The sequence below is a fragment of the Myodes glareolus genome, chromosome X (assembly GCF_982192425.1).
Source record: "Myodes glareolus chromosome X, mMyoGla1.1, whole genome shotgun sequence".
NCBI classification, from domain to species: domain Eukaryota; kingdom Metazoa; phylum Chordata; class Mammalia; order Rodentia; family Cricetidae; genus Myodes; species Myodes glareolus.
In genome coordinates, this window is record NC_142053.1 from 52,947,183 (window position 1) to 52,969,183 (window position 22,001).

A 22,001-nucleotide genomic window follows, 5' to 3' on the forward strand; every position below is an offset into this window, starting at 1 on the left:
AAGACACCTTTAAACATTATCAGTCTCCTGATTCTGATGGACCTCAGCAAAAAGGGTCTCTACTCTGCTCGTACTGTCTTCTTTTTTACTGTTTGGAATTCACCAGGAAAAGCAGTGAAATTAGATTTGATTAATGCCTTTTCTTTGAAGAAAGGAAAGAAAACTAATTATACCTTTTAAAAAATATCCATTCATTTGTTTGTATGTGTCCTTTTGAGTAGGTAGGCCAGAGGACAGTGTGTGAGAACAGTTTCTTTCCTTCTACTCTGTGACTCTCAGGGATAAATTCCAGCCATCAGCCTAAGAATTCAACACTTTTACTCAGTTCATCTTCTGGCTTTAAGTACATTTTAAAGGGATTTTTTTCATGCACACTTTAAGCAGTTCTACTATCTTTAATCCAGTAAAAAGCTAATACCATTTCATGGTGATTTACATTTATATATTTTCTTCAAAATTCTTCGGAGAGTTAATATTGACAGTGTCATAGTTTGGTGTTTAGATTGCAGGTGACTATGTGGAAATAAAAAGAAAAAAATGTCAAGAAGTAGAAAATGAGAAGGCAGACTTTCTTACTTAGTATTTTAGCAACATGTACCCAATGATAATTATTATAATCAGTAATATTTCAACATTGTAAAGTGTTCCTGTATTATCTGAATGCAGCCTGTTCATAGTCTTATGCAATTTGAAGGGATTTGCATTTCCATTTTCAATACGTGCAATGCAAACTTCAGGGGTTGTGGTTTAGGTAAAGGGAAAAAATTGTGAAAGAAATCAACAGCAACACAAAACAGAAAAGCACTATGGTCACATGGAAAATGTCAGGAAGACAAGTAAGCCATAACCGCAAAGTGGCTACAGATGGCAGTCAAAAACGGAGATCATACAGGGAGGCTTTTCAGGAAAACACAAATAATTACAACTACAGATGGGTAGTTAGTGATGGAAGAAGAAAAAGGGGGCATTGGGGCAAGAGAAAAATTCCAAATACCCACTCAACCAAGCCCTAAATAGATAATTGGGATGCATTAATGTGTGGTAGGCACAAATTTCTACCTGCCTGGAATTTTAAACTTTTGTTTCATGAATGATGGGCAATGAAATAACCAGTAGGATGTGAATAAAGGGTACTGTGTTCGACTGGATTGTACTAAGAAAAAGAAAAAAATATATAATCAGTATTGTGGGATAAAAGTTAAACAATAAATGATTAGGGCTTTGTCCACTAAGTCTGACACTGGCCATAGATTTACCTATTTATTTGCTGGTAACTAACACTTTCCATAACCTAACACTAGCCCTAACCCTAGATCTAATCATAACCCCTACTCCTAGCCCTACCCCAATCCCCAATCCCCAAAGCAGGTGAGTGAGCATATAATCTAAACCTGCTGGTACTGCGGTCTGGTCATTGGTCTCGAGGTGCAGCGGAAGTTAGGAGCCTCGAGGTAGAGTCTATAGTGGAAGGGTTCGAGACAAGTCAGCTGACCCTGCAAAGCCAATCAGAATACTGCAGCGGCTGCTTTAAATAGGAGAAGGAACCGTTGAGGGGCAGCCGCCACCAAAGACTATGGCGTGCCCACCACCGGCAACTCCTCTCCAGAAATGAACGGCTGCCACTGCTGAGGGAGTGGATAAGTCAAGAAAACTTTCCGGATCCGCCAAGGTAAGTAAACTCTAATAGTCTCTTTTAATTCATTAAACTTGTTTGGGGCTAAATGGCAAGGGTAGAGTGGTTAGTCTATGATCTGGACGGATCCCTCAGTGGTCCCAGCCTGTGTGAGGGGTCAGTTTCTTCAAGTATGTAACTAATCATCTCCCACTTTCTCTTTAAAGTTCTCTATACATCCTTTCACCCCCTCTTCCAAGATTTATATTCCTGAGCCAGGCGTGGTGGCATTTCCGGGGCCTTAAGAGGATTTTGAGGTCTGCGTCAACTGGGATAGCGAACGTGGTGAGACCTTAACTCAAAAGAATCATATTCCATAGTTACATCTTAAGTTTCCTAGACCATTAGTTTGTATGTGTTGGCCTTTTCCAACAGCAAGGAATAAATTGTATAGGTATTTCTTTCCATTTCTATTGTATTCAATATCTTAGTTTGCTAGACCATTAGTTTGTATGTGTTGGTCTTTTCCAACAGCAAGGACTGAATTGTATAGGTATTTCTTTCCATTTCTATTGTATTCAATACTTTAAAATCTATGCCCACCTACCTGCTGTAAATAAGTGCAATTTCATTTCCTATAATGGGCTCTTTAGGACAGATGGTTGCTCCCAGTGTCACTGTGTATCTACTCATTGGTTTTCTGTTTCTTTATACTGGGATTACAGATGTATGCTTCCAGACCTACCATTTTAATCCTGATTTTATGAAATGATTTTAGACTTAAAATCTTAAAAGTGTAAGATTACCCTCCCCTAGGATATTAACATGGTTCATGTGCTGATAAGTTAACTACAGATTTCATTTGCTTTTAGTGAGTTACTTAAGTAATGTTTTCTTTGTATTCCAGGATATTAGTCCAGATACTTCATTGAATTTGTCCAGAATTTCTCCATAGTCTCATCTAAATTGGCAGGTCTTCAATCTTCTCTGGATTCACAACTCTGACACATCTGAAGATTACTGGTCAGTCACTTTTTTTCTCAAAATTCTGACAGTTTTATTTCATTTCAACTTTTCTTACATAATGTACACAGTGCAAGGTTTTCATATGACATTTACACAAAACACCACACACACATATACTTGTATATATGTATATAAAGTATATAAATATATGTATATATTATATATGTCATATTTATATGTGTATATATACATATGTGTTCTATGTGTGTATATTTACATATTATATAATATTATATCACATTGTACATTATATTGTACACTATATTATACGTTATATATTATATATCACATATTGTATGTTATAGTATATATTATATACCATATGTTATGTATTGCATATTGCATGTTATATGCACTATATTTATGTGTATTACAATATGTCTTATAATATAATATAAGTAAAAGGAAGAATGTTTGAGTGGAGCAAGGGGACTTGTAGAAAAAGGCACTGCAGTATTTGTCTTCTTAAAACCTCTAATTGTGTGTGTGACTGTGCTTTCTTCCTACGTTCTACCCAGCATTTGTTATTTGTTTTCTTGATGGGAACCATTGTGATGGGGGAAGGTACAATTTCAGTATGCTTTATATGAGCATTTATCTGATGGTTATGGGTAGTTAACATTTCTAAATGCATTTATTAGCCATATTCCTTCGAGAACTCTCCACTTCATTCATTATTTGTTGGTTCCTTTATTTATTAATATTTGTATTTCTTTATAGATTGTAGTTATTATTTTTGTCAGGTCCGTAGCTGGAAATGATTGTTTCTGTTCTGAGATTTGTCACTTCACTGCTACTTGTTTCCTCTACAGAAATTTTTTTCAAAAAGCTGTCTATTGTTTATGTGGATGAGTATTTTGCCTTTACGTATGTTTGCCCACTGTGTGTGTTCTTGGTTCTGTAGAGGCCAGAAAAGGGTGTCGGGTCTCCTAGCATTGGAGACATCGACTGTTGTTAGCTGCCACCTGGGTGCCAGTAGTTGAACCTGGGTCCTCTGCGAGAGCAGCAAGTACTGTTAACCACCTAGCCATCTCTCCAGCCCTTTCTACAGAATATTTTTAATATCACTTTTGATTGTTGTTCCCTGAGATGTTTACAGAGTCCTCTTTAAAAAGTCTTTGCAACCTGGCAGTGGTGGCACAGGCCTTTAATCCCAGCACTTGGGAGGCTGAGGCAGACGGATCTTTGTGAGTTCGAGGCCAGCCTGATCTACAAGAGCTAGTTCCAGGACAGGCTCCAAAGCTACAGAGAAACTCTGTCTTGAAAAATCAAATAAATAAATAAATAAATATAAAAAGTCTTTGCTGCGCCAGGTATTTTCCTCATGTTTTGTTAGAGATTTCAGCATGTCCCATCATTCATTAGGATCTTTGTTTAATCTATTTTGATTTAGTTTTGGAGGAGTGAGGGACAGAAATGAATGATCATACATTTAGATCTAGTTAGCCAATTTTACCAGATCCATTTGTTGAAGCAGTTTTCTTCATATTTATTTTTTTGGTTTCTTGAAAAATATATAAGTGGCTGTGGCTGTATTGTTACATTTTCGAGTCTTCTATTCCAGGAGTCTACATATCTTTTCTTGTAGATGAATTTGGTTTGTTGTTGTTATTGTAGGATTTTTTTTGTTTTTTTTTCTTTTTGCTAGCTCCATAGTGTATCTGAGAGCAGGTGTTGTGCCACCTCCAACATTGATGTGGCTACTTATGTTCTTTTCTTCTTGTCCCTGTATTTTAGGACTTTGTTTTCTTTTGAGACAAATAGAATTGGGATTTTGCAAGGCATTGCATTGCATCTGTACATAACATTCAGTAACATAGCCATTTTGTTCATCTATGTGAATGGGAAGCTTCTTACTCTTCTAGTGCCTCTAAATTTCTTTCATTGTTGCAGTACTTCACTCATCAGTTAGATTTATTCCTAGGTAGTTTAAATTTTTGAAACCAATTACTGTGCTTGTGTTTCTGTTTTATTTCTCAGTATTAGGGGTTTTGGTCACTATGAAATGGGCAGTTTTTTTTATGTTGTTGTGCACCCTGCTTCCATGGTGAAAGGGTTCAGCACATCTTAGTGTTTATGTTTGAATGTTTGTATTCTTTTAATCACATAAACATGCCACTTGTTAATAGAGATTATTTAATCTCCTTTTCATTTGCTTTATTTCTCTCTATTGATTCTTTGTGGGTTTCTCATCAGGCATTCCGATCCCTCTTATCTCCTTTTCCCCTTGCATCTGCCCTCTGCCCTTGCAACCCACCCAATCAAAACCAAATTTAGAAGACAAACCAAGCAGAGCAAAGAAACAAACAAAACAAAATATAAATAAATAAAAGAGAGAAGAATCTTGTTGTGGAAGCTGTAGTGTGGCCCACTGAGTCACACAGTTTACCCTTTAGTTCATTCATCATTTAAGTGTTCACTGCTATAATTTGTTGGTCTGGTTCGAGGCCTCTGGCCTCTGCTACACCACTGATAATGGGCTCTCATTGGGACTCCTCTTGGATATCCTGAAGTTGTCCTGGGTTCTGGAGAGCCTGCTGTTTTGGATCTGTAGGTTCATCCCCTTCACATGCTCCAGAAGTTCATAGATAAGGTGGATGGGTTCATAAATGAGGTGGGCTAACTCATAGTGCTGGTTCTGGGCCTGGGGGTGAGTAGGGACTGGTAGCTGGATTGGCCAGCGCCCCTTCCTTCCCTCATCAGCACTACCAGGCAAGCTCCCCAACACTGCCTCGGCTAGCTCACCCAATGCAGCCTGCAGCAAGGAGAGGGGCCAGTTTTCCTGCTCTCGGGGCCTCAGATCCGGTCTCCCACACTCACATCACAGGGCAAGCTCTAATGTTTTGCCCAGGCAAGGTGCAGTGCCCTCTTTCCCAATTGCTGTAGGGGACATATGAGGCCGGTCAGGGTCAGATCTCCTGCTCTCAGGCCCTCAGGGTTAGCTCACCTTTGTCCCAGACCACAGAGTCAGCTCTAGTGTGCTGCCCAGACAGGGAGCAGGGCCTGCTCTTTCTTACACTACAGCTGCTGTGGGTTAGGGCTAGCTCTCCCACTCTCGTGAACCCAGGGACAGTTCTCTCACCTGCTGCAGGTGGTAATGGGTGAAGGGAGAGGGAACTTTTCTCTCACCCATGCCACCATATGACAGATGAGAGGAGGCAGGGTCAGGTCTCCTACTCTCATGCCCTCAGGGTCAGCTCACCTGAAGCTGGTAAAGGGGGAGGGCATCATTCTCTCTCTCACCCATGCCACCATGTGACAGATGAGAGGAGGCAGGATTAGATCTCCTGCTCTCATGCCTTTAGGGTGAGCAATCCTGCTTCCTGACCGCAGGGTCAGCTATAGTGTGTTGCCCAGGTGAGGTGCACACCTGTGGCGGTGGGCGGCATTTTACCTGTGTTGGGGTGAGCTCTCCCTATAGGGGTAGAGCCAGCTCCCCTGCTGTAATATCCAGCTATCCCAGGGCCAGTGGAGGGTGAGGCTTGCTCAGCACAGCATGGTTCCAATGATTCCTTCTGCTAACATAGGCCATAGGCATCTTCACAGACCCCAGCTGCAGCAGGATCATGGACCCAGACATGGCCCTGGGCAGTGGCCAGTGCCAAACATCTCCATGGCTTCAGGTGGCAGTATCAGCCACCCAGATCAGTAAGGCCCTGACAGCAGCATGGTCCTTAGGCACCAACATTGTCTGAGGTGGCTGACCAGTGTCCGGTCATCTACTTGGCTCTCGGTGGTAACAGGAACCCCAGACATCAACCCAGACTCTGGTTGTTGTAGGGACAAGGACCCAGACATGGCTCTTGCAAGCAACCCTGGCCTGGACAATACCATGGCTCTGGGTGCCAGCACACCCACTCAGATCATGATGTCCCTGGTAGCAGAATGGCTCTCAGACACCCTGATGGCCGTAGGTTACAGCTCAGACCCTGACTGTGGTAGGAGCACAGATCCCAACATGTTCCTAGGCAGCAGCCTGTACCCATGATTCTAGGTGGCAGTCCAGGCTACTTGGACCAGCATGGCTCCTGTGGCAGCATGGCTCTTGGACACCAACACGGCCTCAGGTGGTGGCCCAAATCACATGCCCCTCCCCTGCACAGCCCCCAGCCCCAACAGGAGCCACAGACTTCATCTCAACTCCCCTCGGCTGCTCCAGGACCCCAGAACAAGACTTGGCCCTTGCTCATAGCCCAGGCCTGGACATCTCCCTGGACTCAGGTGGTCAACTGACCATTCATATCAGCTCGCTCTTCACCACCCTCACCTCTCCAGATCTGCCTTTCTCCCCAGCCCATGAGCCAGTCCATCTCCCACTCTTCCACCTCCCCACCCTGCACTCTCTCACTGCAATAGTGTCTGATCACTCAGGGTTGGGATTCTTGCTTGGGTCACAGGTGGTGCTTGGTTGAGTACTGCCTGCCCTCAGCCACAAGGCATGGCACGGAGCTGTTGCCTTTACTCTCTCTTGTGCCTGGGCCTAGAAAACTCAGGCAGTGCTTGGTATGCTGGCACCTGATTGATTTGCTGGTTGGGCTGTTGGTTGATTCTGACCTCCCTAGATCAAAAACTCTGGGAGGGTACCATCTGTTTCCTCAGGCCTGGAATTAGCTTCTTGTGTAACCCGAGGGGGCCAGCTTGTTGGGGTATCTGTCCCACCACCCCACAGCCGGCAAGCCCCAAAGGAAAATCACACACAGGACTCCATAAGATTATGAACTGATTGGCCCATTAGCTCAGGTTTCTTGTTAACTCTTATAGCTTATATTAACCCATTATTCTCATCTATGTTAGCCATATGGCTTGGTACCTTTTTCAGCTGTCAGCTTACATGTTGCTGCTTCGGTGGTATGTGCAGGAGTGGCAGAGGGAGCTTCCTGTTTTCCCAGAATACTCCCAGTCTCTTTGCTCCACCCCTACTTCCTGTCTGGCTTTCCTGCCTATACTGCCTGCCTGGCCAATCAGCGTTTTATTAAAATATGATTGACAGAATACAGACAATTCTCCCACACCATTCTTGTTTTATCCCATTTATTTTCTTTTGCATTATTGTTGTGGGCAAATCCTTCAAGCAGCATATTGAAAAGGGTTTTACAAAGTGGATCCCATTGTTTTATTCTATGGCTTTAGATAAAGTGGTTTCTAGTCGTCACAATTTAGTATAATGTTAGCTATAGGTTTGTTATGTAGAACCATTTTATATTGAGGTGTGTTCTTAGAATCCTCAGGACTTTTGTCATGAACAGGTCTTTAGCTTTTTCAGTGTCTTTTCTGCATGTTTTCCCAGTTTTAGCAATGCCCTGCTTAAGCAAGCACATTTTTCTGCATGTTTTAGACCACCCTGTGGTCTCAGTTCTGAATGTATTTATGTGGTGTCTTGCCTTTATTGATTTGTGTAACTTCAATCACCCCTGACCCTGATAGAAACCAATTTAATTGTGCTTTTTTGGAGGGGGGTTGAAACACGGTTTCTCTGTAGCTTTGGAGCCTGTCTTGGAACTAGCTCTGTAAACCAGGCTGGCCTCAAACTCACAGACATCTGCTTGTCTCTTCCTTCCAAGTGCTGGGATTAAAGGTCAGCGCTACTACTGCCTGGCAATCATAAGGTTTTAATGTGGACTGGTGAGCATACTGCATGACCTGAGTTGAGCTAAGTCTTCTCAGAGTTCACCTTCATTATTTATTTATTTTTATGTTATTGATGTTTAAATGTAGAATTTGCTTGATTCTTTCGTTCAGTCCTAATGGTCTTTAACTGAGCTGATACTGATACCGTTTGCTGGTGAACCTTTCTACACGGCTTTTCGTTTGATTGTTTTATTTGTACTATTAATATTTATATTTTTTGTTTGTTTTCAGACTTTCAATTTCTTGCTGATGTTCTCATGTAGTTTTTGGTTTGCATCTTCATGTCTTTAGTTGGATTCCTTCACACGTTACTTGGAATCTTCTTAGAAATCACTGAAATTTTTTTCACACATAGTTTGCATTCTTAGCCCAGACTTTCAATCACTTCATTGCCTTTAGTTTCATCATTTGAGCGGTTATGATTATTTTCCCTGCTTTTCCTATTACTTGTGCTATGATTTCTACATCAGTTCCTGTTGGTTTCTCTTCAAGTTTCATTGGGTGAGGCTAGCGAGCAGCCTACCGTTCAGAGAGGACAGAAATAAATACTATAACAGCTGTAACACCAATATAGACCGTGACTATAAAGAGACATAAAATTAATTAAATCCAACTACCACAGCACAAATGAGAATAGAACAGGATCAAAAATAGTGTGCAGTGAACTATGGAACACGGCTCCAAGTGGATATGTAGTCAATGAAGTAAATGAACTGAGCAGGGTGGGAGGGAGCCTAAGAAGAAGCAATGTTGAATGACAAGAAGGAAAATGGAGACGAAAAGAAGGGAAGCATGTTAGGAAGAGGAGGGGAAAGAGGAAGAGATAATGATAGGCATGCATAGTTACAAACGTGTGAACAAAATGAGGACAGTGTACGGAAAGGAATAGCAGCTTCGAGGTTTGAAATGCTGTAAGGTGTAAGTGATACAGAAGCCTAGCAGAAAGAAAAAGAGGTAACACAATGGGCAAGACCAAAACTTTTTTTAAGTGTCCAAGTCTTAGAGATGCTTATTTCCAGGTCCACTAATATTGGAGCCTGCCAGTTGGACTTGGTGGGGAACTAAAATTGGATTATCTTTCTGGAAATTGTTTATTTTTAATGTGTGTGCCCTTGCATTAGAAATTCATGTGCGCAGGGGCCCGTGGAGTTTAGAAGTGGAGCGAGTTCCTATGGTTGCGAGCTGCCAAGTAGGCTTTGTGAACCAAATCTGACCAGTGTTTTTTGTGAGATTAGTCCATTTTTAAGCTGATGAGCCATCTCTCCAGCTCAGAATTTGGATCATTTTACCCTTGGTAACTGTTAGGCTGGTGCTGAAGCCCCTACCAATCAAACTTAGTTGTCTAATGTAGCTGTCTTTCTTTTCTAAGCATCCCTTCTTTGTGTCCCAGGGACCTCTGGGCCACACATTGTTTTGCTGTCTCTGAGAAGAGTGGGTTCTCCCTCTCTCCAGAGACTCTCCGGTTTATAAATTCTGAGTGTGCTAATGTCGATGTCAGGGTGTATGTCACAAGTGGCCTTTAAGACTAGGAAAAGGAAATAGAACACTGAGATGTGTGTTGGGATTTTTGTCTTAGCGCATTCACTTCTCACCCAACAGTAGACCATCTGTGACAGGGAGGAGGCTGCTGCAACCTAAGGCCTACGTGAACCGGAAACTCAGGATTCTCAGTTTCACCAGCTCTGAACCAAAGGTAAGTGGCTTCAGATGGAGGACTGCTCCCCAACCTCACGCCTGGGATCATCAGTGTCCTCACAGGTGGCAGAGATTGCTCATTAACATACAAGTGGTGTGACCTCAGAGTGTTGGGGTCTTCAGTACCCGAGGATCTGCTGCCTGTGTTTTTCAGCGCTTCCTTGCCTGTCATTCACCCAACCCATCACTGCCTTCTACAGGTGTCTCCCCATGAAGATAGTGCAGCAGCCTCTCTCTAGTTCTTATTTACCAGAGTAGCTTTGTCTTAAATAGTCGGTTGCTCTCGAGATTGCACCTGGAAGGACCAAACTCTGGAACACTAGGAGTAAAAAAAATCAGACTCTTTTCTTCATGATCATTTGTCACGCATATGAAACCAGTGTCATCCCAGATTTCCCAGCTCAATTTAAGGATTGTGAAAATGGTAGGCATGTCCTGTCCCTAGAATCCCGAGTCTGAGGGATGAAATACTGGCTCGATGGTTAAAATATGCTCTTCCAGAGGACCTGAGTTCAAATCCAGTACCCACTTGGTGACTTACAACTGTCAGTAACCCCAGTTCCAGGGGATCCGGTGCCTTCTTCTGGCCTCCTCAGGTATTCAGAGACAAGTGCGGTGAGCAATCATATATGCAGGCAAAACATCCACACACAAGACAAAATTAGAATAAAATAAAATAGAAATATCAGTCTTTTTACCTGGGGTCTCCTCTTTTCCACTAGGATGAGTCTTTTCCCTTACCAGTCCTGACAGGAAGCTGATGTTGAAGTTTTTAGGAGCTAGCTGCTTTGGGCTTCCCGGCCTTTCTGTTTCTCCAAATTGTTCAGCTGTCCTGTAACATCTTTGCTAATTTCTGCTGCTTCAATGCTCTTATCCTGTCTTCTAAATAGAGTCCATTCTTTCTTATCATGACTCTTTCTTTTTATATGTATTTTCTTATTTATTTAGATACAGCGTCTGATGTAGCCCAGGCTGACCTCCAACTCCCTATGTGGTCAACAATGACCTTGAACTCCTGGCCCTCCTGTCTCCACCTCCCAGATGCTGGAATCATAAGTGTAGGCCACCATGGCTAGCTTTTATACTGGCTCTTTAATTCAGGATTTGACACGAATGCAGTTTCTAGTCTGCCAGCTTCACCCTGACTTTCATGACTTTTAATGGTTTGATTGAAACTATTCATTTTTGCCAAAAAATTACCTGTTTTTCTGTCCTCTCATTCATCCTACTTATGCAAGAGGGATGCCTTCCATTGGGTTGGTAAGTGTATGATGCCTGACACTGAACAGATAAATTACACAGACGCTTACTAGTAACATATACAGTCTAAGACTGGTGGATATCACACAGTAAGAAAACCTACAAAGTGGAAGAAAGTAAGCAAGCTATCACTGTGTGGACAATCTTAGTACTAACGAGGCAACCGAATAACCTGGTTAATACAAAGATGATTTGCCTGCTAGAACAATACTGTGGATTTGTGTGGAACTGAAATCTGCTACTCAGACATAAATAGACAGTGTGTTGCAGTGCACGTCATAAGTAAAGAGGCTACTTTAGCTAGGGATCATCTTTCTGTGGCGAACGGTGCGGAGGACAGCTCATTCTGCAGAAATCCACTTTGTTTTTCCTTCTGATGGCAAAGCAGGCATATTTTTGGTATTTCATTTTAAATCTCGTACCACATTGCCACAAAAATGATTTTGTTCCTTGTTTTGCTTCCTATCTGGGCAGTAATATCGCATACATATGTAGCATTACTGATAAAGTTTACTTTAACTCCATCATTAAATGTAATATTTATGTTGTTCCAGTGCGATGCTACTGTTATCTTCTTTAAAAAAATAACCTGGCGAAGGAAACAGTTTCAGATATAAAATACCCTTTGTCTTCTCAGACTCTGACTCACTACATTTAGAAAGTTTCTAGGGACCTAACCTGAAACAAATGTCACCTAACGGTGGTCTTCAGCTTTTCTCGTTCTTACCAGATACATTGATTGGAATTCCTTTAAAGAAGGAGCTATCTTTTCTTCACCCCTTCATTTAGTTGTTTAATTTATTTCTATTAATATATGGTTATGAGTAATTAATATACCTTACATTATAATCATATTAAAATATATTTTTTCCTTAAACTGTTCTAGCTTTGGTCATTGGGATTGCCTTTTCGTTAGCTTTATACCCACATCTCTTTCTTACACTCATTTTCTGTCACTATAAGAATTTCAAGGCCATCTTCTACATTTTCCCACCATGGTCTTAGATTAAGTCTACTTTCTGAAGGAGTCTTTTTTCCTCCTCTAAGAATGATAGAAACTAATGCCTTTGTATATCCTCATTTGAAATTGGCTTTCACTTGTGCTAGGTTCTGTCCATAGAGAGAGGTGAGATGCATATTGTGTTTACTTACCCATGTTTATATTAACACATGTTTATATATTTCTGCATTTAGCTGTATGTGTTGATACTAAAACTTAGGACTCAAATACATGAGATACCAATCTATTCTAGCCTTATCTGTAAGTTACTTTTTCTGATCTGCTTTGTATCATCTGTGACATATATCTTAATTTTTTTCATTCCTAGTTCATATATACAGGGTAGTTTCACAATTACTAGCCAACACCCCTGTTAGAAATGACTTATTGATAGATGTTTTTGTATAGTTCTTTCGGTCTTTATCTTTTTAAAAATATACACACAATAGAATGTTATTCAACCATAGGAAGGAATGAAGTATTGATACATGCTATCGCTTGGCTAAACTTCTAAAACATTATTAAGCAAAAGCAAGTCAAATGCAAAGACAAGGCATTTTATGCTACCACTCAGGTAAAATATCCAGAAGAGATAAGTCCATAGAAACAGAGAACAGGGCTTGAGGAAGGGAGAAATGAAGAGAAACCGCTTATACCATGCTCATCACTTCCAAGAGGAGCTCAGTCTTTATCTTGAAGAATAAAGTTAACTCAGTGTTTTCCAAAGTTTCTTCCCAAACCATTGTCTTAGTCATTCCTCTATTGTGTTTATGTTCATTTACTATATGGTTAGTTTAAGGACTGAGAATATGATCGGCTTGGTGACGTGCTTGTCACACAAGCACGAGGGGTCCTAAGTTTATCTCTAGCACTAATGTAAAATTTAGGCATGGCTGAGAGCATCCATAATTCCCTATGCTGGGGGAAATGAGAGAAAGACAGAGCCAAGTGCTCATTGGTCAGTCATCCTGGCCAAATCAATGAGCTCCAGTCTCAGTTAGAAACCTTATAGTCAAACATGAGGAGGAATGAGACAGAGGAAGAAAACTGATGTCAATGTCTGTCTGCCACATGCACACATGCACATACATACACATGCATGCACCCCCAAAACTATAATTAAATTTGTTAATGTTTCAGTTACCTCCATATTCTGTTCTTTAAAATTGTTTTACTTGTTCCTTGCTATCAACAGTGTGCTGGTTCCAGAAATCTGTCAGTGAGTTTTCACTGACATTCTGTAGAAGCTCGTGATCTTTGTATCATATGGTATAGTATTGGCATATAAGGTACTGTGTTCTTCATTGTACATTAATTCATCTATAAATTACTTAGAGTTTCCAATTCAGTGTAAATGCTACGTGAATTATTGTGCTATATTACCTAGGGAATAGAGGCAAGAAGACATCCTGTCCATATCCATTGCAGACAGGTTTTTCAGAATATTTTCTATCAGTGCTGGGTGGAATCTGTTAATAGGGTACTAAAAGTGCAAGAGGGCAATTGTGTTTGTGTTTTGGCTATGTGAAGATTACTATTATTCCTAAATCTCTGTTATAGAAGTCTCTATACTGGGGGAAGTACCACTCCTCTCTTCTACCCTCTTCTTATTTCCCGTTTCCTTCCTGTCCTCCCCCTGTAGGGATAGCCAGTGCATTCAGTCTGGACTCTTTCCTGTACTTTGCAGAAAGGAGAAATTACGTGTTATGTTATATTGTCTTCTTAATTAAAGGTAACATAAGATACATCATCCTTCTAGTTTTCATTTAACCGCATTTGTAGAAATGACACCTTGCCACTTCATAGAAATTTCCATTATTCGTTTTTACGTTTGTTTATGGTATATGTGTATGACCATACTGTATTTTTATTTAAATATTCACCTATTATGTTTAACAGTTTGGAATTATAAATAATGCTCCTATGAATATCTTTAGGCATGTGTATTTTTGTATTTATGGAAGCAGATCTTCATAGGCCCAGAAGCAGGATTATTGGGTCAAATTTAATATCATATGTAGTTTTGTTAGGCAGTTTGAAACTTTTTCCTGGAAGACTTTTCTAAGTTTTCACTTCCACTAGCCATGTGTGAGAATCACTGTTTTCTCACATCCCCATTAACAGAATTATGCTGCTTTACTTTAACCATTTGTGCCTGTAGGTGACCTGACACTAACTGATAGTCCCACAATTGTTTTTATATATGCATGTCTAATTGTCATTAAAATTAAGCTTTTTATCATTTGTGAACTGCATTTTTACATTATTGTATGATTATTATTTCACATCTTTTCCTGATTTTTATACCAAATTTCTGGTCCATTGTCTTTCAGTTTTAAATATGTGTGGATAATTAGCACATTTTCCAGTTGTCTGATATGTGTACTGATCTCTGAAATTTTTTAATTGCCTTTTGATATAATTGTGACTTTTATTCTTTGAAATACTTTCATTTTTATGTGACCAAATTGCTTCTTTCTTTGCCTCCAGAATTTGTGTGATATTTAGAAAGCCCTTTCCTATAGTGAGGTTAAAGAAGAGCTGCCATATTTTCTTCAAGAAGCTGTGAGGTACAACTTCTTTTAAAATTATTTTTATTTTATGTTTATGAGTGTTTTGCCTGTATGTGTGCATGTGCATTACGTGTTTGCCTGGTACCATTGGCGTCCAGAAGAGGATGTTGGAATCCATGGAACTGGAGTTATACAGGCAGTTGTGAGCTTCTATGTGGGTGTCAGGAGCTGAACTCAGTCCTCTGGATGAGCAGCATGTACTTTTAACCACTGTTCAACCATCTCTAGCTCTTGGTTTAACTTTTTGTTTAGTTCTTTAATCTATGTTATTATTATATATGTAAATATATAGAGATATATATTTTATAGGCAATTTTATAGATCTGTTTTAAATTTTGTTCTAACTGTTTCATGCTCCCCTTTGCTCTAGTGGTTTTGCATACCACCATTTTTATGCACTAATTTCCATTTGTGTTGACTTTATTTCTAGGCTGTTTAGGCTATTCCATTGGACTGTCTAGTCTTTCAGCTTTTTTTTTTTTAACTTTATGTGACTGGGTATTTTGCCTGCCTGCATGTCTGTGCACTTGTACATATCTTTTCCCATGAAGGTCATAAAGGGTATTGTATCCCTTAAAATTAAAGTCACAAGTGGTTTGAGTTATCATGTGGATGCTGGGAATCAAAACTGAGTTTGAAAGAGCAGCTTTCAAACTCTCTTACTTAAATGCCGAGCCATCTCTTCAGCTCTTATTTTTCTATTCATATAGAAGTAATGTGATATTATCAATACAGTTTTCTAGAGTTTGTTGCTTTTTTGTTTAGTCTAAGTCCTTTCTCATCTTCCTTCTCACTTGTTGCCTCTTATGTATTCTTTCATGTATGAATTTTACCACCTAGTTGCTTAACTCCAAAAAATATCTGAGGGTATTTTTGCAATTGAATTAAATGTAAATATCAGCTCAGGGAGAACAGACATATTTTTGATACTGAACTTGTCAGGGAAAATAAAATTGCTCTGGCACCCTGAAAATGGGATCCTGAACCCCTGTTTAACCAGACTTCAGGCGCGTCTGCAATTAATATTTTGAACTACACTGTCTAAGTACTTACATATTCACCCACGAACAGGCTGACTTTGGATACTAGCATGCACTTCAACTTTTGAAACAAATCTCACTAGTGTTTGTAACAGTTTGTGACATTATCATCTTTCCTGTGTGAGTCTGCCCAGTCCCTTTCTTACAAGCAAGTTTGACTTTTACTTTAGACAAAAGAATTGCAGTTCCTGACAAAGGGGATGCAATTAAACTCTCTTGCCCCTCATGCTGCAAAAGGAACCCATTTTTCAGAACCTCAGAACATAGTTTTCAGGATTACTTGAATGTTGTCTCCTGAGACTGCAGTCCTAAGAACTTTCAAGTTGATGTAATTCTTCTTCTTTGCCTTTGACCAGGGTAAATTTTATCTCAGTTGGCAAGCTGTTCTTTCCCAGGACCGTGTCTGAGTGTGTACGGGCTCATAGTAAAGTGCCCTAGACTAGGTATGTGACAAGAAACAGAATTTTGTTTTCTGATTTTTTTAATGTTTTTGCCTAGAATTTTACTCGTTTGTATGATATTGCATTGTTTTATATACCTATTTTTATCATTCTATGTTCTGGCGCTTAGCGCCATCTAGTTCATTTTGCCATTTTTTTTATGGTAGAAAATGTCTGAATACTCTGATTTTGATTCTTATATATTACAAGAGTCTTAGTGCCTGCTTTTGTTTCTTTTCTCATCGTTACCAAAGTTTCTGGCAATGCCTCTCTCAGCTCTCTGTTTCCAGTCTTCCCCATAAGCTCTGTGCTTCAAACACTGAGGCTTCAAATGATTCATATCCCTCATTTAATGCCATTCATTTAGTTGTTACCACATATGAATTATACATCTGAGTGGGAGTCACTGTGGTATTTGCACAACTGTTTCTAACTTACTTTTATCATATACAAATACACTTTCTCACTGTCCGTCCTCAGCTTGGCACTCTTTCCACACCCAATGAATCACCAGTCTATTTTCAGTTTGATTGCTTTTTGGTTTTGGAATATTAGAAAAAAAAAACATTAAGGATTTAAATTGGACCCTTAAGTGGAGTCCATTCTCAAAATGGTAGCTGTTTCCTTTAGCATTAGGAAATAGTTTTTATATTTTAGGCTTATTTGAGACCTCTTTTTTCTCTGAGGTTTTCTGTTGAGTTCAAGCCCCTAATGATATTTCTTCATTTCTGTCCCGTGCAGCTTTTGTTTGTCTGCTTCATTACACCTGTTGTATGGTGATGGAGTAGAACTGGCTGCAATTGCAGTCTTTTTCTCTTCGATAATTGTCACCTTGATGTTTGTTTATTTCCAAGATAATGATGATTATAGCAATATTATGAATATTTACAATTTCTTTTATAATGCTCTGTACCTTTTGAGAGGAAATACACAGTGCCAGGTAGATAGGTAACAGACATTGTCTTCTCCTAACTGATTATTTCTAACATTAGTCTTTCATGTACACACATACACATTTGTACAAACACATATGCATGTATACACACACATTTACACACACACACACACACACACACACACATGTATACTCGAAACAATCAGTTCTTAATCTATGTCCGTAGTAGACATCTCTAGAAGTAGTTATCAGTTTCATAAAAACTTATTCTGCATGCGACTAATATATTTTCTACATTGCTCTCATTTGTTCTAAAGAAGAGTCTGAGGGTGTCCTCTCAGGACTTCTAAGTGTCTTCCATCCTGATGCAGGCATATGATGATGGAAGAGAAGGACCCATCCTCACTGTTGGATCTTGCTATACAGAGTCTATTGAGCAATGAACCTGTTGCAATTCATTCCCTGGAGGAGATCCCAAGGGAGCTTTTTATTCCATTGTTCTCTGCTGCCTTCATGGGAGGATATAGGAAGACACTGACAGCCATGGTGAAAATTTGGCCTTTTACCTGTCTCCACATTGGAACATTGAGTGTGCAGGAACCCCAGCGTGAACTCCTGAAAGCCATGGTGGAAAGTTTTCAGTTCCTACCTGTCCAAAACTCAGCTTCTAGGTAAGAGCCTGTATAATAGAGACATGGCGAGACACGGGAGGTTACACCATAGCCTGCTGCTCTTTCAAAGGTAGTAAATAGTGAATGCTGAAGATTTATGTGTGAGGCTGTTGGCGCAATACTTGGTAAAACACTAAAGGCTGATAATATAGACCATGTTCATTATGAAATTCATGTTATTGAGGGTACTATTGATGGAGTTACATAGCAGGTGTTACACATAGGAGAATGACCCCAACTTTAAGATTGGAGAGGATTTAAGGATAATAAAAGATGGGGAAACTAATTAAAAGATGTTAAATTCTCATGATAGCGAACTTGTTTGGCATTTGGCATCAAGAATGCAGAGTAAGTCCCTACATGTCATTGTCGACCCTGTAGGTTTACATTAAAATTTGCATACCTCTAAGATGTTCTGTCTCCTCTTTTCCCTACAGGAGCCCTAAACTGAGGATCCTAGATGTAAGGCAGGGTATTGACTGCAGGACAACATGCCCCGAATTTGGTATCAGATCACCTACTTGCTTTCATGGCTGTACTCACTCTGTACACTCTATTCTGAAGTTAGAAAGTCAGTGCAGCATTGTAGATTCAAGACCTGAGAGTCAGCCCTCAAGGCAGCCTATGGAATTACTAGTGGACCTATCCCTTGATGGCACCTCGAGAGAAAGGGAATTTTTTGCTTTGCTTCTGAATAAAGTTGAGCAGAGCTCGGGGTCCTTGCACCTCTGCTGTCGAGATTTGCAGATTGATAAATTTTCATACGCCAGAAACACTCTGAAGTTTCTAGATCTGACATGCATTCACAACCTGGCAGTTGATCAGGCTTCACTGAGTGAAGTCACTACCCTTTTGGCTCACATGATCTATCTGGACAGCCTTAGTCTGTCTAAAATCACTTGTAGGTCTTTGCACGGGAAAGTCTTCAGAGTGTTTCTCAGCTATCTAGGGCGCATGAACTGCCTGAAAGAGCTCAACTTGTCGTCCTTCAGCCTCACAGATCATCTGGCCAGCCTACTCAGGTGAGACGTGGGGTATGCACCTAGGTCTCCTGAACCTCCTGTCTCTTAACACGGGGGAGAAAGGAATCCTGGGAAGTCCTGAGATTCTTAAAACTCTTTATGCCTTCTGTCTCTGGCCAAAAAGTCTCTTTCATAGTCTGAGGGGTGCTGTTCCAGAAGCGTCAAGGTGAAAAAAAGAAGGCAGCCCTCCTTCTGGCCATCGAGAGATGAAGAGGGGGAACTGAGAGAAAGATTTTATGTTGTGGTAGAGGTGCACATATTCACATAACTATAGACAGTAATGTCCCATCATTAAGAAATTCTCCAAACTTCAGACCATGACCGGAGAAGCTGTCATTTATGGTCTGAACAAAGGGAGCTTCCAGTAGGTTGCTCCTTCTGTCCTACCTCTTTCTGAACAGGTGAACTAGCTCCCCCTTTGATTACATTGTAATTACTAAGTAGATAATATTTTCCACTAAATCTTTGGCACAAATTTCTTTATTAACATACTGTTAAAATTTTCAAGAATACACATTTCATGTGAGAATAGAAAAGTAACTTTTCAGGGTCACAAATCTGTTGACTGAATTCAAGCTTGTATTGTTAGCTGCTGCTACGTATTGTGTGTGAAACAGTTAGATTCCTCAGACGATTTCCCGTCATCTGAGTGCCGTTCCATCTTTCTTTTCTCTCCACAGAGCCTTGCCACCTAACTTGGATTTCTTGTATCTGCCGTTCTGTGAAATTTCTTACCGAGATCTCAAATTTCTGTCCCAGAGCCCTCAGGCCACCCACCTAAAACTGTTGAATCTTAGTAACAACGCAATGTATTGGGACGACTGTGGGCCCCTTCAGATTCTTTTGCAGAAACTCTCAGATACCTTGCAGCACTTGGCTATAAATCATTGCCATTTAACAGATGCTGCGCTCGCTGCTATCCTTCCAGCCCTAACTAAGTGTTCCCATCTCCGTGTGATTAGCTTTGTCTCTAACCCCATTACGATGCCGATGCTTATGAGAATCCTTCATTACTTAACACCCTTGATGGAGCTGAAATATGTGATTTATCCTATCCCTTTACATTGCTATGAACAATGGCATGTTCATGGCAGCTTAGACCGGCAGAAGGTTGCTGATGTCCAAGCGCAACTGAAGGCGATGCTACAAGCAGCAAAGCGGAGTGACATGAACTGGATCACTTATTCTCAGTAAATCTCCAAGTTCAACCCAGTTTCACCCCTAATATGTTACTTGTTAAACATTCAATGTTCTTTTCTGGAGCTCCCACAATCATATGTAAGATTCCTATGTTATAGAAACCTATAGTTAGGAAATAGGGACATGTAACTGATAGTTATAAAGCAGTAACGCTAAGAAGAAAATGGAGAACTTTGAGAATTCCTGTGTGTGTCTCTTTTTGTTCTTCATCTTACTTCATCTTACTACTTAGATATTGGGTATACGATATGCCATGGCTACATCATGGTATACTGTCTATTTCATTCACTTGTGGATATTTAACACAGTGTAATACCATTGCAACTTTTCCTGAATGCGTTTGTCTACTGGGAGGTGTCCTTGAAGACAAAGCCTTTTGCCTTCCCACCAAGTTACTTTTGATTTCTCATATGTCAGATTCTCTTGGGATCTTTTTATGGTGCCATCTGGAATTAAGAGTGAGGAAAATACTCTATACTCATAACACATGGATTCATTCAGCTATATTGTTACCCTTTCCCAAGTTTCAGACTACTGAGGCACAGTTTTTCTTTATTTCATACATCAAATATCTATTTTGGATATTATTCTTCATACTGAGAATTTAAATGTAAATAAGACAAATTTCCTATATGAAACCATTCAGAATCCAGGTGTGTATATATTTTATTTGTCCTTTGCCATTTCTTAGACTGCCACTTAGCAAAATTATTTTACCATTTTGAACCCTAAATTTTGCTTTTCTTGTTCTTGTGATGCTCTCTGCTCAATGCAAAGTAAACATCACACTGTTGGATATCTATCCAATAGTTTGTGGCTTAACTCTCAACTTCTCTAAGAACTTATTCTCTCATGTCCATTAGTGGGATTTCTGACATGCAATATACCTGAGACAATTGACTTGTAAGGAGGAAAAGTTTACTTCTTACTTGTCTTAGTTTTATTTTGTGATTGGCTAGTACCATCATTTTGGGACTTGGGCAAGGTAGACACAACATGGTAGAGAGTCTGTGGTACAGAGAAAAGGTCTCACTACACGAGGGCCAAGAAGCAGAGAGAAAAATGTGATACTAGTATACCGTAAGTCAAGCGCACGTCTAATGAATTATTTCCTTGAATAGGCCCACTACAAAGCTTCTACTTCACCCCAAAGAGTCATTAGTGGGGACCGAGATTTATCACCTGAACTTTAAAGAGAACACTTAGAAGTCCATCCATAATACTTTCTATGCTTCTTCTAGTTATTTCTTTTCTACCCATTTCAGTCACTCAATGCATCAGATGCATTTTCTACATGGGATGGACCATCCCCTAAGTATTCACTATTACTTCTTTTTGATAATTGCTGCCTTATCAGCCATCTACATTCTTACTACATGTAAGGAGTCCTAGACAACCAAAACTTAGTAAGAAGCAAATAGTATAAAATCAGTATTTAGTAGTTTAAAGATGTCATTGTGTTGATATCATAACACAATGCACTCCAAAGACATAGCAAAAATACATAAGCTTAATATTTGTTCTCAGTTGAAATGCCAACACCATTGCATTTCAATGGCATAGTAAGAAAAATAGTTGGAAGTTCATAATAGTTATTGCATAGTGCTTTCTTGTTGAGATATTGTAGACTGCATCTTAAAGACAAAAAAGTTCAAACAATAAATGCCAGCTTTATATTATCTTTGTATTAAAGGGCAGCATGATGTATTTCAGAACGACTTGGAAAAACTGTTAAACTAATTTCAACTGTTTCATTGTTAGTTGAATGACCTGCTCTTAGTAGTCATACTAAACTTTTAATGTAGATCAAGTAAGTAAACTTTTAAAGAGATCAAGTAAGTCATATAAATTTCTTTTTACTGGTTCTAGTTTTATTAATTACAGATTACATTTCCAAGTTAGGAAGAATGACATATTCAAATGACATTTAATTCACATG

The 22,001-nt window shown here is 39.8% G+C and overlaps 1 protein-coding gene across 1 annotated transcript; it reads left to right on the forward strand.

Moving 5' to 3' along the window:
• Positions 1–1,551: 1,551 nt before the first annotated feature.
• Positions 1,552–20,225, forward strand: LOC125396409 (melanoma antigen preferentially expressed in tumors-like). Its single transcript, XM_048428192.3, has 11 exons — positions 1,552–1,669; positions 1,840–1,957; positions 2,520–2,635; positions 9,866–9,959; positions 13,417–13,510; positions 13,864–13,953; positions 14,712–14,791; positions 16,191–16,277; positions 17,541–17,840; positions 18,278–18,862; positions 19,543–20,225. Exons 9-11 carry the CDS (start codon positions 17,545–17,547, stop codon positions 20,054–20,056), a joined length of 1,395 nt encoding a protein of 464 aa, XP_048284149.1. The 5' UTR covers positions 1,552–1,669; positions 1,840–1,957; positions 2,520–2,635; positions 9,866–9,959; positions 13,417–13,510; positions 13,864–13,953; positions 14,712–14,791; positions 16,191–16,277; positions 17,541–17,544; the 3' UTR covers positions 20,057–20,225.
• The last annotated feature ends 1,776 nt before the right edge of the window (positions 20,226–22,001 follow it).

What these genes read in the sequence shown, in the direction of transcription:
- LOC125396409 (XM_048428192.3), top strand. Translation starts at nt 17,545, where the DNA reads ATGATGATGGAAGAGAAGGACCCATCCTCACTGTTGGATCTTGCTATA. An exon ending in GTCCAAAACTCAGCTTCTAG is followed by an intron (nt 17,841 to 18,277) that starts GTAAGAGCCTGT and finishes TTTTCCCTACAG; the next exon opens with GAGCCCTAAACTGAGGATCC. An exon ending in CATCTGGCCAGCCTACTCAG is followed by an intron (nt 18,863 to 19,542) that starts GTGAGACGTGGG and finishes TTCTCTCCACAG; the next exon opens with AGCCTTGCCACCTAACTTGG.